Source organism: Pseudorca crassidens, chromosome 2 (assembly GCF_039906515.1).
Source record: "Pseudorca crassidens isolate mPseCra1 chromosome 2, mPseCra1.hap1, whole genome shotgun sequence".
NCBI classification, from domain to species: domain Eukaryota; kingdom Metazoa; phylum Chordata; class Mammalia; order Artiodactyla; family Delphinidae; genus Pseudorca; species Pseudorca crassidens.
In genome coordinates, this window is record NC_090297.1 from 138,343,594 (window position 1) to 138,356,685 (window position 13,092).

The 13,092-nt window shown below is 41.9% G+C and overlaps 2 protein-coding genes across 8 annotated transcripts in view; one reads left to right on the plus strand and one right to left on the minus strand.

The window, feature by feature from the left end:
• RGL1 (ral guanine nucleotide dissociation stimulator like 1) overlaps window positions 1–2,758 on the plus strand; it is a 279,015-nt gene extending 276,257 nt beyond the window's left edge. For all 4 annotated transcript variants that reach the window (XM_067728889.1, XM_067728886.1, XM_067728887.1 and 1 more), the window contains one exon: window positions 1,083–2,758. In XM_067728889.1, coding sequence (XP_067584990.1) covers window positions 1,083–1,270 — 188 coding nt within the window. In that variant the 3' untranslated portion in view covers window positions 1,271–2,758. The remainder of the gene's footprint in view (window positions 1–1,082) is intronic.
• Window positions 2,759–3,309: 551 nt separating this feature from the next.
• Window positions 3,310–13,092, minus strand: part of COLGALT2 (collagen beta(1-O)galactosyltransferase 2) — a 145,215-nt gene continuing 135,432 nt past the window's right edge. For 2 of the 4 annotated variants that reach the window (XM_067728893.1, XM_067728890.1), the window contains 4 exons: window positions 12,569–12,742; window positions 9,880–10,063; window positions 5,563–6,228; window positions 3,310–4,895 (listed from right to left, as the gene is read on the minus strand). The gene's annotated coding sequence lies outside the window, so the exon portion shown is untranslated. The remainder of the gene's footprint in view (window positions 4,896–5,562; window positions 6,229–9,879; window positions 10,064–12,568; window positions 12,743–13,092) is intronic. The other 2 variants (XM_067728891.1, XM_067728892.1) reach the window with 2 other exon arrangements.

The window sequence follows — 13,092 nt, forward strand, 5'->3', positions numbered from 1 at the left end:
TGGAGATATGTTGATATATAGCTGTGAGGTAGGTTGTTACTGACCCAGGAATATGTGGGCAGGAGACTGGGGACACTTGAAGGGAGTTATCCTTTATGGAACATTTGTGCAAAATGTAGCGGAGTCACGCAGAACCTGATTGCATCAGTCGTGCTGTGGAATCTCAGTGGTCGAAGTTAACGTAAGGTCGACTTAACCCAGTTCTGCAGGCAGACACCTGTCCTGGTTGCCTCCGTCACTCCAGTGCCACAAAGCAAGACTTGCACATTTTACCTTTTTTATTCCCTGTTGGTTTTTTAAGCTATCCATTACCCCTGAGTGCTAAAGAGTAATAGCTTCTTTTAAAAATAAAAATGAATTCAGATCACTTTGCTCAGTAACTTCATATTATGCTTGGAATAATCCTTGTTCAAAAATTGCAGCTATCTATATAGGTGGGAGTCACTGCAGTAGGCAATGGTTTAAATGTTAAGAGATAGATACTGTCTTATTTGGTTGCCCTTTAATATTAAAATGCAAGTTCTTAAGGAAGCAAGGCCTCAAATGGTGTAACATACTGGTTTGATTTGGGATTAATTAAAAAAATATTTTGATTTTCCAAGTAAAGAGTTCTGGAAAACGGTGTAGATTTTCTGCCTTTTTCCCGTGTTATTGGATTCGCTTAGTCTCTGTGAAAAACTGCATAGTGGAGTGGAAAATGGCCTGCGGGAGGCTGGAAACCCGGGTTTGGGTCCCAGTTCTGCCCCTGACGAGCTGTGCTCTTGGGAATGTCTTTTAACTCCTGTAGGCCTCTGCTTCCTACTGCACTTCCTTCCAGCTAAAACATCCTGCATTTGCGCATTTGGTTCGTGGCTTGAATTTCTAAGATTGGATTCGCACTTAGGTTTTTTAACTTGGGATTGGGAAATTGTTGGAACCGATTTGCGGGGAGGGAGTGGTGGTCACTGTCTGGTTCCGTTTGCATTCCAGGGACAAAGGGCCATAGTCCCAGCCGTGTGTCTGAGCAGAATTTCCACCTGCCACGGTCAGTGCTGGGCTGACCTACACGAGCTGACTACCTTCTCTTTCCTCATCTTTTTTAGAACTCGTGATCCCAGACTCGGCAAATGTCTTCTATGCCATGAACAGCCAAGTGAACTTTGACTTCATCTTACGCAAAAAGAATTCTGTGGAAGAGCAAGTAAAACTGCGTAGCCGGACCAGCCTGACGTTGCCCAGGACAGCCAAACGGGGCTGCTGGAGCAACAGACACAGCAAAATCACCCTCTGAAAGGAGAGACCAGTGGCCCCTTGCTTGCCAAAGGCAGGGTGGGGCTGAGAACAGGCCGTGGTGATTGCAGCTACCACCCAGTGTTAGAGGATCATTGGTGAGGTGGACAGATATTTATTGAGTACCTCTGGTGTGCAAGGCACTATGACAGGCGTCGTGGGGAAATCGGAGATGAACTTGACACGAAAAGGATGATTCTCTTTGACCTGAGACCGAAATGCAAAATTACCCACATTTATAAATATATATGTATGTACACATATTTGGTATGTGTGTGTATATATATAAATATGAGGGACTTATGGGATATTCTGGACTATGGAGAAACAAATTTGCACAATGGCCTGGGAAGTCGAGGTCACTTTTTACAGGGAACTAGAAGGAACTGAGAACCTCGTCTCATACCTTCCAAGTAAACGGAATCAACCCTAGGAATACAGAGTGTCCTTTATGCCAGTATTATAAGCAGTCCAAACTATTTTTATAAAGGGAGAGGATTACTTTCTCGATCAAGTGCCACCAGAAAAGAACAACCGCAGAGGCGGGAACTGCCACGGGCTGAATGAAAGGCCTCCTCGGAAAGGCTTTGGATGAGCCAGTGGCTTTGACCTCTGCTTGCATCGGCCAATTTCTGCTACCCCAGGGAGGGCTAGGAGCAGCTTTGGAGGACTGTCTGAGCCACTGGTCCAGCCGTTGTGACACCTCTGGAGGCAACACAAGCCCATTTTGATTTCTGGCAACTTCATTGTTTGTTTCCCCCCCCCCTAAAGAACATATCACAGTCATTCTTGCACATACAGCCGTGTTCTTTGGTAACTTATCAGCCAGAAAGGAAAGCACAAAAGGAGGATGACTCATGTGGACTCTGATCTGTCTCGGAATGCCACTACTTCATTGTTTTTTTCTGATTGCCTTTTGCATGTGAAACTACATGTCTGCAGTCTTTTGCCATCTGGATCGCAGTACCTCTATATTACGTGCAATTTGTTCCTCAGGTGTAGAAATTCCTACTGCGATTGACTATAACTGATGATTTTGAGCCTGTGAACGACTTCTGAACAGCGATTGCTCTGTGATTAGCCCCTCGGAAGATGTTCACTGCTGAGAGCAGTGTCCTGTTTTACTTATTAACTTTTATAGCCTTCCTGTGCCTAGTCATGGGGAAAGAAATGGGGCTCCGTATATTATCCAACTCGTTTCTAAAGAGGTACATTCTTCCAGATGGAATCAATAACTTTTTTTTTTTTTTCAGGTTTCCACACTTGGTATCACAGTATCACTGTTAAGTGACACTTTTGTCTCCAGTACCACCATCATCCTCTCCCTTCCAAATCTGAGCTGTGGCTGGGGTTTGAACTACAAAGCCATACGTGGGATGTTGACACGTTTAAGAAGCACTTTCAGAATGTTGTCCTTTTTAAGAAGAAAATTCTCAAAATACCAGGTTTTTATTCCAAAAATAAAGAATGAACCCAGATATGAAGTGCAGATTGTAACGTGGAGCTTTTTTTTTTCTCCTATCCTGTAAGACAGCTCCCAAAGGTTATGTGTGATCTATGTTACATAAATAGCCATATGAAATCCGCAAGAAACACCAGGGAAAGGCTAGAGATTTGTGGCGGTGGACCCAAGAACGAGAATGAGCCAGAAGGCCTCAGATTTCCTTTAGGTCTTTCTAGATCAGACCGCATTGTAAAGACCGACTGGTTTCAACTAGTTGGAAAGCACTTTTTGTTCTGTGTTTGCGAGGCTGGTTCGATTTGTGCTTCTGTGCGTGGAGGAGGGATGGCCAGGGTGCTAGACGTCATGGGGACTGAAGGAAACATAGCCTCAGCCTGAATTTCTTGGTTGGAAGGTCAAAAAGAAAATGTAGAACTGTTGGCCTGGTTTAGGGCGCGGCTACCAAGACATACGTGTTGTGCCCACGTGCTCGCCTTGTGTATTTATACTGTACGTGTAGAGTCTAGATTTCTATACTGCAATGTAAAATATATATATATTTTTTTTCCTTTTTTAAAAAAGACAATGGAAGTTACAAGTAGATAAAACATAGCCTCATTTATTTAATGCCACTTTAAATGTCTTAAATTTGTTTCCTGGTGGACAGCCGGGTTAATACTTTTAGCTGCTCGCATATGCTTGTCTTTCTGCATCTCCATCATCTGTTTACCTTTCGGTCAAATTAATAAACTGGCTTGGGACTTGGTTGGCATGTGCGGCCAGACCCAAAGGGATTGTATCTGGAGTATTAATCTGGTGGATCTGGGTTCCAGGTATGTCAAGGAGCATTTTGGAAGCCCATGCTGGTTCAGTTGGAGGGAGCAGAGGGAAAGCCAGTGGCACAGTTAGGAGGGACCCTCTCCACTGGTAAGTGTCATGCGCATTTAGGGGAAAGAATGACGTCTTAGGAGACTGCCATCAGATGTGATGCCTTGCTGGACAGCATTCTTAGGAGTAGTTTGGCTGGGGACACCTTGTATAAAATCAAACTTAGAGTTGGGATCCAAGGCAGTACTTTGCCTTCTTTTTGACAGCCTTTCCTGAGTCTCCAATTGCTACCATCTGCACAATTCTTGAAACCGTCCACGGTGCTCCGGAAGCCGGGAGGGCCTCTGTGGAAGGAAGGAAACAAGGTCTTCCCAAAAGGCAGCTTCATTCAACAGATGCATGTTGTCATTCCGTCACATTGTTTCCAAAAAAAAAAAGGGATTCCTAAATGGATCCAAATTATCAAGTTTTCTGGGTCCTTGTGGGATAGTGGAGAAAGCCAAGTAGGTGTTTTAATAATCGATAATATGGGCAGGAAAAAAAGGGATTTCTATGTCTGGCACTAGGTGACTATGTTTTCAAGATCATTTGGGAAAATGGGTTCCCTTGTTTTGCCTCCCTGTAGAAGCAGCTTGGTGAGATTTTGCCTGAAGGAATAATGTCTTAAAATTTCCTTCTTTGGAGCCTTTTCAAATTTGCCACGCAGCACAGGACCATTAGAGGCATACAGTATTTATTTTTAGTGGTATCGAGAAGTTGCCCCGACGTCAACCCTCTTTTTCTACAGGGCTGCCGCAACGGCACCAGTTACAACCTGTATCCACAGTTCCACTATGAAAAGTTATTTCTGTCCTGTTTTGAGTTACCATTTCCCCTAGGATCTCTGTTAAAATGAAATAATTCTGGAAGGGATTATTAGGCTAGCCTAGGCTAAAGTAACAAACCATGAAATCTCAGTAACTTAAGATATGACACGTTGAAAACTGAACTAGGTATTGCAAATCGGGCAGCTCTCCTTAGCGGCTCCAAGGGTCCAGGCAGCTTCCGTCTTGCAACTCCGCCATCTCAGATTTTTCTTTCAACTCCCAGTGATGGTAGAGAGAACTCACAACTCTTCCTGACTGCCTTAGACGAAAGGGACCACATCACTTCCATTCACAGTCCATTGGCCAGTCTATGGCCCCAATCTAAACGCAGGGGAGGTGGGGAAATGTAGGAGGGCACCTGGAGTAGACGAGCATTTCCGTCCCCGCAAAAAGGAGTTCTGTCTTCTCACTAGGGTGCATGGCTTTGTTCATCTTCCCACATTCTCCGAAAAGTGTTTGGAGGAGATGGCAGTGAGGACTTGAGATGGGGGCTGCACAGAGCAAAGGAAGGGTTGAAGAAAGAGAGGTGCTCAAAGGAGGAGAAAAAACAAGAGTAATTTAATTTTGTTTAGAATTAGCCTTATAGAATTTATTCCTAACATGCGGTCGCCACCAATTTACATGCTTCTCATGTGGTCCCTACTTTAAACTAGGAGCTACTTTACAGACGTAGTTGTATGTCAAATTTTAAAAAATCTAGGAAATTTAAAGTGTTTCCACATAAACTGTGAGATTCAAATAGAAGCCAAATTTAGTTCATTTAAGACTCTGAATTAGAAAACCACCACTTGGTGTGGTTTCTCAACATCTCTACCCAGAAAACTGTGTGGAGGCAATTCACTTATTTAACAGTTTGAGGTATTTAACATTTTCTTAAGGGTTGGAAGGAATCTTACAAAAATCACGTAGTCCTCGCCCTTGTATTACAGATCCCGGGGCTGAGGCCCAGAGCAGTTATGTCACTTGCCAAAGGTCAAGCGCAGGGCTCTGAATGACCAAACCCTGCTATGCGGGTGTCACAGTGGACTGGGCTTTCCTGACAGATGCTCCTCTACAGCCTGCTGGAGCTGGACAGGATGCCTGGGGTCTGTTGGCTCTATCCCCAGCCTTCCAACCATGTGAATTTCCAAAAGCTACATGTGAATTTCCACAGGCTACCTTGGTTAGATGTGCATCGGGTTGGTTCTGTCAAGTCTCCAAGGAGAGATCTGCTGCTGGTCGGAGAACTGCTGCCTGATATCCTGAGCATCATTTCATCTTGCAGATGGGGAGACGGGGCCGTAAGGACCAGGATGGCATTGCGAGTTAACGCCCACCTAGGATGCATGATGAACCCGTGGGGTGGGTGAAAAGCACCAACTGAATGAGGAGTTAAAGGAGCGAACACCAGTGATCAGTATCGAGTACTTTGTCACAGTTTCCTCAAAAGAAATCATTTTTATTACTACGATTGTCTCAACTCAGAGCAACATTTTGTGCTGCAGTCACACTCTCCCACACAAAGGGTACCGGTAAGTCAAGTTGAAAAAAGAAGAAAAGTAAATGATTTAAACTGTTTCTAGATTGCTCCAGCCGTTTTTAAAAAAAGATGGGCTGGCCAAAAAGTTCGTTCGGGCTTTTCATACCAGCTCCTGGAAAAAACCCGAACGAACTTTTTGGCCAGCCCACTACCAGGGCACCAGTTTCAAAATGGGAGAGAAGCATTCTAAATGGGAGAAGCATTCTAAATAATACCTTGCCCCCAGATGTCTACTTCTGATGATCCTCGTTTATATAACATCTGACACCCAAGCCTCCAGCAAGCCAGCGAATTGGTCTAATCAGCTAAAAAAAAAATTAATATGTGAGATTTCATAGATGAGAAGTAAACAGGGGATGGGGTTGCCGAGCTTCTTTATACATCAGGCTGTGTGTGTATGAGAGAGAGAGCGACAGAAACATTAGATGTTAGTGAGGAAACAAGAAATGAGGCAAACTCTCTCTCTAGAAGCTTTGCATGGTTGCAGTTTGGTGTGGGTGGGATCTGACTGCCTAGCTCTTGACTCCCAGCCCACTTACTATCTTAGGCAAGTCATTTAGCTATTGCTTCATCTAAAAAGTGGGGATTGAAAATAGTTCCTACTTCTGGAGGTTCATGTAGTATATTACATTACACAGCACATGTAAAGAAAGCACTTCCCTCTGGTGCTTACTTTAAGAGTTCACTGCTGTTATTCCCGGGAAGCTCGTGGCCTAAGGGGGCGGCGTGCTGTCTTCTTAGAAGCCCTCCAGCCTCCTTCCCTAATAAGCAATGACACAGGGCAGATGTGACACTCAGACATGGGACTTCAGATGCTTGAACAGCACCCTGGGAAAACTGAGCCTGCTGCTGCTTTGGGGAAAGATTGACTCACAAAGCGGGAGGGCAGCCAGGGCTCCTGCAGCTTGCTCCACAGACCCGCTCCAAAGAGGCTGGGGAGAGGGGAGTGTGGGCCCAGCGCAGCCCTGACCACAGTGCCTCCTGGCGGGGCTGAGGCTGCACAGGGACACACACTGGGCGGACTCAGAAGGAAGCCACTGGCCCGTGTGAAACGGCCCTGAGCTGGAGCATCCCCCTCCCAGAGCCTCAGGTGATTCCTGTCAGGGTCCCCACCTTCTTTGGATTCCTTCTGTGGTCAGGGGGGGACAGGTCTCTCACCAGAAGCTGAGCCCCCATTCCCCTGTTCTCCCAGACCTGTATCTTTCTTTCCCTGCAGAATGGGGCTCTCTGCTCTGACTCTCCCTCTGCCCAGGGATGACTCACGTGCAGGACAGTGAATTGTTGCTGTTCCACAGGCACTGGGGGCCCTGGGCATCCCAATTATTCCTTTGCATGCTGTCCAGCTCACTGCCACCTCAGCCTCTCCTGTTGTTGCAGGTTTGCAAGGATAAAATAGTCATTTTAAGGGCTTGGGTTGCCAAGGTCAAGAAATGTAACTAACCTTCCACACATATAAAAATACAAATAGAAGTTTAGACAAAATGAGATGGCAGAGGAATAAGTTCCAGATGAAGGAACAAGATAAAACCCCAGAAGGATTAACTAAGTGATGTGGAGATAGGCTATCTACCTGAGAAAGCATTCAGAGTAATGATGGTAAAGATGACCCAAGAACTCAGGAAAAGAATGGATGCACACAGAGCACAGAAGTTACAAGATGTTTTTAACAAAGAGTTAGAAAAAATAAAGAACAACCAAACAGAGTTGAAGAATACAATAACTGAAATGAAAAACACAAGAAGGAATCAATAGCAGAATAAATGAGGCAGAAGAACAGATAAGTGAGCTGGAAGACAGAGTGGTGGAAATCACTGTCACGGGATAAAATAAAGAAAAAAGAATAAAAAGAAAAAAGCACAGTCTGAGAGACCTCTGGGACAATATCAAACGCACCAACATTCACATTATAGGGGTCCCAGAAGAAGAATAAGAGAAAGAGCCTGAGAAGATATGTGAAAAGATAATAGCTGAAAACTTCCCTAACATGGAAAAGGAAACAATCACCAAAGTCCAGGAAGCACAGAGAGTCCCATACAGGATCAATACAAGGAGGAACACACCAGGACACACAGTAATCAAATTGACAAAAATTAAAAATAAAGAGAACATATTAAAATCAACTAAGGGAAAAACAACAAATAATATACAAGAGAATCCTCATAAGGTTATCAGCTTATTTTTTAGAAGAAACTCTGCAGGCCAGAAGGGAGTGGCATGATATATTTAAAGTGATGAAAGGGAAAAACCTACAACCAAGAATACTCTACCCAGAAAGGCTCCCATTCAGATTTGATGGAGAAATCAAAAGCTTTACAGACAAGCAAAAGCTAAAAGAATTCAGCACCACCAAACCAGCTTTACAACAAATGCTAAAGGAACTTCTTTAGGTGGAAAAGAAAAGGCCACAACTAGGTACAAGAAAATTACAAGATGGGAAAGCTCACTGGTAAAGGCAAACATACAGTAAATGTAGGAAGTCATCCACACACAAATATGATTATCTAAACCAATAATTGTGAGAGGATGAGAGTACAAATGCAGAATCTTGAAATGCATTTGAAATGAAAAGACCAGCAACTTAAAACAATCATATATATACACAAATATCAAAACATACATGTATCAAAACCTCATGGTAATGGTAAACCAAAAATGTATTAATAGATATACACACAAATAAGTAAACAGAATCCAAACACAACACTAAAGATAGTCGTCAAAATACAAGAGGAGAGAACAAAAGAGGAAGGGAAGAAAAAAGACCTGCAAAAACAAATCCAAAACAATTAATAAAATGGCAATAAGAACATACATATAGATATGTACATGGATTAAATACTCCAACCAAAAGACAGATAGGCTGAATGGATACAAAAATAAGACCTGTATATATGCTGTCTACAAGAGACCCACTTCAGATCTAGAGACACATACAGACTGAAAGCGAGGGGATGGAAAAAGGTATTCCATGCAAATGGAAATCAAAAGAAAGCTGGAGTAGCAGTACTCATATCAGACAAAATAGACTTTAAATTAAGACTGTTACAAGAGACAAAGAAGGACACTACATAATGATCCAGGAATCAATCCAAGAAGAAAATATGACAATTGTAAATATATATGCACCCAACATAGGAGCAACTCAATATATATAAGGCAAATGCGAACAGCCATAAAAGGCGAAATCAACAGTAACACAATAATAGTGGGAGACTTTAACACCCCACTTACATCAATGGACAGAACATCCAGACAGAAAACTCAGTAAGGAAACACAGGCCTTAAGTGACACATTAGACTGGATAGACTTAATTGATATTTATAGAGCATTCCATCCCAAAGTAGCAGAATACACATTCTTTTCAAGCGCACATGGAACATTCTCCAGAATACATCTCATGCTGGGTCACAAAGCAAGCTTCAGTAAACTTAAGAAAATTGAAATTGTATCAAGCATCTTTTCCAACCACAATGTTATAAGATTAGAAATCAACTACAAGAAAAAAACTGCAAACCGCCCCCCCCCACACACACAAACACCTGGAGGCTAACCAACCTGCTACTAAACAACCAAAACAATATGCTACTAAACAACTAATGGGTCACTAAAGAAGTCAAAGAGGAAATAAAAAAAAATACCTAGAGACAAATAAAAATGAAAACATAATGATCCAAAACCAATGGGACACAGCAAAAGCAGTTCTAAGAGGGAAGTTTATAGCTATACAAACTTACCTCAGGAAACAAGAAAAACCTCAAATAAACAACCTAAACTTACACCTAAAGCAACTAGAGAAAGAAGAACAAACAAATCCCAAAGTTAGAAGAAAAGAAATCATAAAGCTCAGAGCAGACATAAATAAAATAGAGACTAAAAAACCATAGAAAAAAATCAATGCAACTAAAAGCTGATTCTTTTTTTTTTTTTTTTTTTTTGTGATACGTGGGCCTCTCACCATTGTGGCCTCTCCCGTTGCAGAGCACAGGCTCCAGACGCACAGGCTCAGCGGCCATGGCTCACGGGCGCAGCCGCTCCGCGGCATGTGGGATCTTCCTGGACCGGGGCACGAACCCATGTCCCCTGCATCGGCAGGCGGACTCTCAACCACTGCACCACCAGGGAAGCCCTAAAAGCTGATTCTTTGAAAAGATAAACAAAATTGATAAACCTTTAGCCAGACTCATCAAGAAAAAGGAGAGGGCTCCAAATCAATAAAATTAGAAATGAAAAAGAAGTTACAACTGACACCACAGAAATACAAAGGTTCATGAGAAACTACTGCTGTCAACTATATGCCAATAAAATAGACAACCTTGAAAAATGGACAAATTCTTAAAAAGGTACAATCTCCCAAGACTTAGCCAGGAAGAAATAGAATATATGAACAGACCAATCACAAGTGCTGAAATTGAAACTGATTTAAAAACTCCCAACAAACAAAAGTCCAGGACCAGATGGCTTCACAGGGAAATTCTGTCAAACATTTAGAGAAGAGTTAATACCTATCCTTCTGAAACTATTTCAAAAAATTGCAGAGGAAGGAACATTTCCAAACTCAATGAGGCCACCATCACTCTGATACCAAAACCAGACAAGGATACTACAAAAAAAGAAAATTACAAGCCAATTATCACTGATGAACATAGACACAAAAATCCTCAACAAAATATTAGCAAACAGAATCCAGAAAGACATTAAAAGGATCACATACAATGATCTAGTGGGATTTATCCCAGGAATGCAAGGATTTTTCAATATCTGCAAATCAATCAGTGTGATACCCCACATTAACGAATTGAAGAATAAAAACCATATGATCATCTCAATAGATGCAGAAAAAGCTTGATAAAATTCCACATCCATTTACAATAAAAACTCGCCAGAAAGTGGGCACAGAGGGAACCTACCTCAACATAATATAGGCCATATATGACAAACCCACAGCTAACATCATACGTAATGCTAAAAGCTGAAAAGATTTCCTCTAAAATCAGGAACAATCAAAAACAAATGGGACCTAATTAGACTTAAAATCTTCTGCACAGCAAAGGAAACCATAAACAAAAAGACAGCCTACAGAATGGGAGAAAATATTTGCAAATGATGCTACTGACAAGGGATTAATCTCCAAAATATATAAACAGTTCATACAGCTCAATATCAAAAAAGCAAACAACCCAATCAAAAAATGGGCAGAAGATCTACATAGACATTTCTCAAAAAAATACATACAGATGACCAAAAGCACATGAAAAGATGCTCAACATCACTAATTATTAGAGAAATGAAAATCAAAACTATAATGAGGTACCACCTCACACTGTTCAGAATGACCATCATCAAAAAGTCTACAAATAATAAATGCTAGAGAGGGTATGGAGAAAAAGAATCCTCCTACATTGTTGCTGGGAATATAAATTGGTACAGCCACTATGGAGAAGAGTATGGAGGTTCCTTAAAAATCTAAAAATAGAGCTACCATGTGATTCAGCATTCCCACTCCTGGGCATATACCTGGAGAAAACCATAATTGGAAAAGATACATGCACCCCAGTGTTCATAGCAGCAGTATTTACAATGGCCAGGACATGGAAGCAACCTAAGTGTCCATCAACAGATGAATGGATAAAGAAGATGTGGCACATATACACATATATAATGTGTATATATATGATATACACATATATTACACAATGGGATATTACTCTGTCATTAAAAAGAATGAAATAATGCCATCTGCAGTAACACAGATGGACCTAGAGATTATCATACTAAGTAATCCAGACAGAAAGACAAATATCATATGATAGCGCTTATATGTGGAATCAAAAAAAAATGATACAAATGAACTTATTTACAAAACAAATAGACTCACAGATATGGAAAACAAACTTACAGTTACCAAAAGGAGAGGCGGGGATAAATTAGGAGTTTGGGATTAACATATACATACTACTCTATATAAAATAGACGACCGAAAAGGACCTACTGTATAGCACAGGGAACTATACTCAATATCTTATAATAACCGATAATGGAAGAGAAGGTAAAAAAAGTATATATTCACATACATATACACATATATAATTGAATCACTTCACTGTACATTGAAACTAACATAACATTGTAAATCAACTATATTTCAACTAAAAAAATTTTTTTAATTAAAAATTAAAGAGAAGGCACCATTTTCTATGTAATCTGTTAACACAATGTACTGAAACCTATCATTTCTCTCTTTTCCAAGCAGGCAAAAACAAAACCAAAAACAACATACTGGCCACCACTGGCCAGACTCTTCACCCTTGTCTCAGCCACCCTGCTCGATTTAGGGAATGCCATCAGCCCACTCACAGGGAGTCCCCTCCCATGTCACTGCTCTCTCCTCCTGGCTCCCCTCCCACTGACACATTTAATCAGGAAGTCTCCAGGGAAGGAAGGTTCTCTCTGAGATAACAAACATCCCCACAAAACATAAAATGTGGGTGAAATGATTATTTCCAAGGCTGCCTGTGCTGAGGTTTCTGAACAGACCATCCATGACATGCTATTTTATCAAATGACCAGCCTCACTTTAACTCTCACTTTGTCATTAGTTAAATCCTCACTGAATTAATTTCTTGTCAGTCATAAAGATCACTTACTTGGAAAGAATGTCTTGAAAGCACATTGTAGAAGCCTCTTGGGAAAACTCATCTTTATCTTAGTTACTAATTAGATGGATTTGTTCCAACTGTAAGTGAAAATATTCCCATGTGTGTAGCTGAATGGGAATTTTGTTTCCGACACCAGCATTTTACCGGAAATCTCTGCATTGTCTGTCAGGAGAGCAACCAAACTTAGAATTCCCCCCAGAAACAACGGCCTCTGCATTCGTGAGAATAGTCTGGAGCAGGAGGGTAGCCGCCTTGCCATCATGATCGGGTCTCAAGACTGTTTCCTGTCAATAACCCCAACACACAGCTGACTCTTCGGTCCTACCCAGCTCCCCATCACTCCCTAGTAGGCCCTTCCACAGCCCCAAACCCAACACAACTGTCACATTCCCAGCAAAGCTGCCCCCAATGGCCCCCTCCTCAGCAGAAGCAGGTCCCCTGGGTCCTATGGCCCCTTTTGTTCCAGCCTCTGAAAGAAAGCCATCCTGCTTACATGGCTTCTCCCTTGGACC